The 4,356-nt window shown below is 46.3% G+C and overlaps 1 protein-coding gene across 2 annotated transcripts in view; it reads left to right on the top strand.

Moving 5' to 3' along the window:
- Positions 1 to 4,063, top strand: part of RBM5 (RNA binding motif protein 5) — a 29,444-nt gene extending 25,381 nt beyond the window's left edge. For both annotated transcript variants that reach the window (XM_017521233.2, XM_017521738.2), the window contains 5 exons: positions 544 to 723; positions 1,021 to 1,095; positions 2,186 to 2,283; positions 2,362 to 2,491; positions 3,442 to 4,063. In XM_017521233.2, the coding sequence (XP_017376722.1) occupies positions 544 to 723; positions 1,021 to 1,095; positions 2,186 to 2,283; positions 2,362 to 2,491; positions 3,442 to 3,567 (609 nt within the window). In that variant the 3' untranslated portion in view covers positions 3,568 to 4,063. The remainder of the gene's footprint in view (positions 1 to 543; positions 724 to 1,020; positions 1,096 to 2,185; positions 2,284 to 2,361; positions 2,492 to 3,441) is intronic.
- Positions 4,064 to 4,356: the final 293 nt, after the last annotated feature.

Genomic DNA, 4,356 nt, shown 5'->3' with positions numbered 1-4,356 from the left:
CAGGAGAATTGCCTGAACCCAGGAGGCGGAGGTTGCGGTGAGCCGAGATCGCGCCATTGCACTCCAGCCTGGGTAACAAGAGCGAAACTCCGTCCCAAAAAAATATATACATGTATATATATAAAATTAGCCAGATGTGGTAGCAGGCACCTGTAATCCCAGCTACTTGGGAGGCTGAGACACAAGAATTGCTTGAACCTGGGAGGTGGAGGTTACAGTGAGTCAAGGTGATGCCACTGCACTCCAGCGTGGGCAACAGAGCAAGATTCCATCTCAAAAAAAAAAGAAAAAGGAAAAAGTAGTCACCCAGGAATCCATTTCTTAGCCTCCAAAAATGTTGGTACCAAGAGGTTGTCAGGCCTAGCACTCAAGGACCTGACTGCTCCATGCAGTTGACAAAATGCGATTTAGTATTTGACATAACAGTAATGAGGGTTCATTACTATTTTGGATGAGGCATTACTTTATCCAGTTACATAGCCATAGCCATCTTCCTATTGTACATTTCCAGTGACCTATTGTACATTTCCATTTTGTTCCCAGAGGGGTCTGGTTGCTGCTTACAGTGGTGACAGTGACAATGAGGAGGAGCTGGTAGAGAGACTTGAGAGTGAGGAAGAGAAGCTAGCCGACTGGAAGAAGATGGCCTGTCTGCTCTGCCGGCGCCAGTTCCCGAACAAAGATGCCCTAGTCAGGCACCAGCAACTCTCAGACCTTCACAAGGTGGCCATGCTTTTCTGAGCTGAACTGAGGGGATGAGGGGAGGCAGTGAGACAATTTGAGTGCCGTAACAGTGCTGACAGTTCCATAAATACCTGCCGTCTTATCATGGCCTTACAGAAAGCGTTCCCAGTGACGGTGGAGGGAGTCTGGCAGTCCCACTCATCAGACTCTAGTTTTTATGTGATTGTGTATTGGTTTGGGCTTCAGCTCTTAAAATACAGTCAGTGTTACTAATGTTACGACATTTCAAATTAAGATGGTCTGCGTCCTTACTGCGTCTTTAAACTTTTTGTATAGCAAAACATGGACATCTACCGACGATCCAGGCTGAGTGAGCAGGAGCTGGAAGCCTTGGAGCTAAGGGAAAGAGAGGTGAATGGAAAACTCTGCCACTAGGCAGAGGATGTTGGGATAATCACCTTTAGCTTTTATTTCTAACATTTAGCTCCAGGTCCCAAGGGTAGGATAGAAGGATTTGTCACACCCTTATCATCTGACTGTTGTAGTTCATGTAGCCTAGATCCAGGCTCTGTGTGCCTTGTGATCCTCACATTATCCCTTCATCATGAGGGTGCACAAGGCAGAAGCACACCGCCGAGACTGCTCACAGGCCTTAAATGCCAGAGCTCACTGCTTAAATCCACTGGATTTTGTTGTGGAGAGAGTGGTCTAGTTTGGCCTTGGCAGGGAAGCCTTCGTGGGCAATGCCAAGGGGGCTTCAAATTAATCCCAGGGAACAGCAGGACATGAGGTTATTGAAAGGAAGGATGGGATATGAAAGGCATGGTGGGAAGAGCATGGCCAGTAGATCTGGGAACAAAGGCAAGAGAGAAACCTGTGACACAATAAATGGGCAGGCAGTTAGTGCTGTGGTTGGGGCAGGCTGACAGCCAGGTGGGCAGGGATTTAAATGCAAATACAGGCCTGTGAGTTAGAAATGAGCAAATGGGTTAGAAATCTCCCACCCTGAGATAATTCTGAAGTGTCTATAGTTAAGGCTTTTGCTTTTCTTCCCCGCCTCTCCCACCCCACCCATCCCACTATCTGTGGTTCCACCTCAGGGACTGCTGAACAGGTCTCTGGAAGCCGCCTTGATGTGGGAGTTATGCCTGTCCAAATGCTGAGGGGAGCAGGCAACTCCACCTTCCCCTTGGCAGACAGTACCCATGGCCCAGTGGGCTGGTTGAAGAGCTTGATGGTGGGTGGGGTGGGCGCTAATTAAATAAAACTGCTTGTTGGAGACAGTTCTACCCCTGCTTGCACACAATTCATATCTACAAACTTAACATTTTAGATATGATGAGGGGTATGAGGGAATTTGGTATTTCAGAACAGTCTAAAAAAAAGCATTCTCCAGATTTAAAAATACTTGAGAGGGGATAGTTTTGAAGAATAGTTGCATTAGATGGTTATAGGTTGAAGTCTGTAAACATTTCCAGCAGTGTTTTTTTCTCCCATGTAGATGAAATACCGAGACCGAGCTGCAGAAAGACGGGAGAAGTATGGCATTCCAGAACCTCCAGAGCCCAAGCGCAAGAAGCAGTTTGATGCCGGCACTGTGTATGTGATGCACACATTTTCCAGTTTGTAAGCTGGGGCTCTGGCTATTTTAAGTAACTGTGTGTTTGCCACTGGCAGGAATTACGAGCAGCCCACCAAAGATGGCATTGACCACAGTAACATAGGCAACAAGATGCTGCAGGCCATGGGCTGGCGGGAAGGCTCTGGTTTAGGACGAAAGTGTCAAGGCATTACCGCTCCCATTGAGGTAAGCAGTAGGGTCAGGCCTCGGTGTGTGCCAGACTTACAGGCTGGTTCCAGAGATGAGATCAGAGCACTTTTAGAGCCTGGGATCCAGGAGCAGCTTTACCTTAGCAGGAAGGGGCAGATGATGTCATTGCCAGTGAGTGGGATTCTTGTTCCCTCCAGTCCTCCTTTTAAGGAGGTAAGAATGGGTGCGGTACCCCTACTTGATTTTTCTGGCCCGATTTTTGGTATCTTTGGGTAAAACCCGCTTCTAAAGACACTATCTTTCTAGTTTCTTTGTTATAAATAGACCCTATCACTGAGAATGCTTACTTCACATCAGCATAGACCCACTTAGCTTTTTTTAAAAGGCACTATAATTTTTTTCTAAGTGATTTTGATTATGTATTTTTTTAAAAAAAAAAAAACAAAATTTAGTAGAGTTTTCACGAATGATAAGAAAACCTTAAATTGGTCAGAGCCCAGATTGAGGCATCACATCCCAGGATCAAGAGGCCCCCTACCCACTGGCCTTCTAGGCAGGAGCTAACCTGTGATTGCCCCTGCTCTGTCCTGGGAGCACAACTTAGGTCAGACTCTTGTAGACAATGTTCATCCTGTTTATCTGAGTTCTGCTGACATCAAGCTGTCCTGTGTAATCTGTGCCTGTAATTACTAGGCCTTCCCATGCTTCAGAAGAGTACTTTGGGGCCCTTTCCTAGGCATGGATGCTTGCTAAGCAGGCATTGAGGGGTGGGTGATTTGCTTCATCTGCCTGTGTTCCATAGCCCATTTTATTCCTCCAGCCCTTACACTTGCTCCTGGTCTTTTCTGGAGAAATCCTTGTCTTCATATGCAATTTTCTCTCTTTTATCTCCTGGTGGGTGGGCCTGCTGGGTAAGGAGTGGGCTTGGTGAGAGAGGTGGAGCGATCCATACCCTACCTGCCAGCTGACAGTCTCTGTTTCCCCAGGCTCAAGTTCGGCTAAAGGGAGCTGGCCTAGGAGCCAAAGGCAGCGCATATGGGTTGTCGGGCGCCGATTCCTACAAAGATGCTGTCCGGAAAGCTATGTTTGCCCGCTTCACTGAGATGGAGTGAGAGAGATGACAAGGAGCACAAGAAGTGGTGCATCTCCTGAATTCGCTTTTACCGCCTGTCTCTTTAAGGGCATGCCTTGTGCTGTTAATAGATCTTAGGGAGAACCACTTCATTCTGCAGGGTTCTCCCTCGCACCTTAAAGAAGTTCCCATTATGTGGGTTGTCTGGTGAATGGCCTTCCTTCCCGCCAGAGAGCTTGTGAACAGACCGGAGAGGACAGTGGGTTTTTTATACTTCTGTGTACATAGTGTAATGTAGCGTGTTTACATGTGTAGCCTATGTTGTGTCCATCAACCCCTCACATTCCTAGGGGTTTGAGATGCCCTAGGTGGTATGTGACACCAGAGCCACCTATTTCATTTGTTGTCGTGATGTCTTTTCTTGGCAAAAGCCTTGTGTATATTTGTATATTACACATTTGTACAGAATTTTGGAAGATTTTCAGTCTAGTTGCCAAATCTGGCTCCTTTACAAAAGAAATACCTTGAAAAATGGGTGTTCTGTGTCTCTTTATTCTCGGGTGGGTGGGTGGGTCAAGCATGTCTGAGCCTGGTGATGAAATCAGTTTATTTCTTGCCCCCATTACCATGTTCAGATTTTTTTTTTTAAGACAAGGTTTCACTTTGTTGTCCAGGCTGGATCCTCCCACTAAAGTGTTCTAAGTAGCTGGGACCTAAAATTTTTTTGCAAAGATGGGGCCTCAATATGTTTCCCAGGCTGGTCGTGATATGTTCATAGTTTTAAGTTCAAGAGTTTAACATGTTTTTTTTTGTTTTTTTTTTTTTTTTT

The sequence above is a fragment of the Cebus imitator genome, unplaced genomic scaffold, assembly GCF_001604975.1.
Source record: "Cebus imitator isolate Cc_AM_T3 unplaced genomic scaffold, Cebus_imitator-1.0 Scaffold0, whole genome shotgun sequence".
Classification (NCBI taxonomy): domain Eukaryota; kingdom Metazoa; phylum Chordata; class Mammalia; order Primates; family Cebidae; genus Cebus; species Cebus imitator.
The sequence above is the reverse complement of the archived record's forward strand: the minus strand, read 5'-3'. Positions and strand labels throughout refer to the sequence as shown.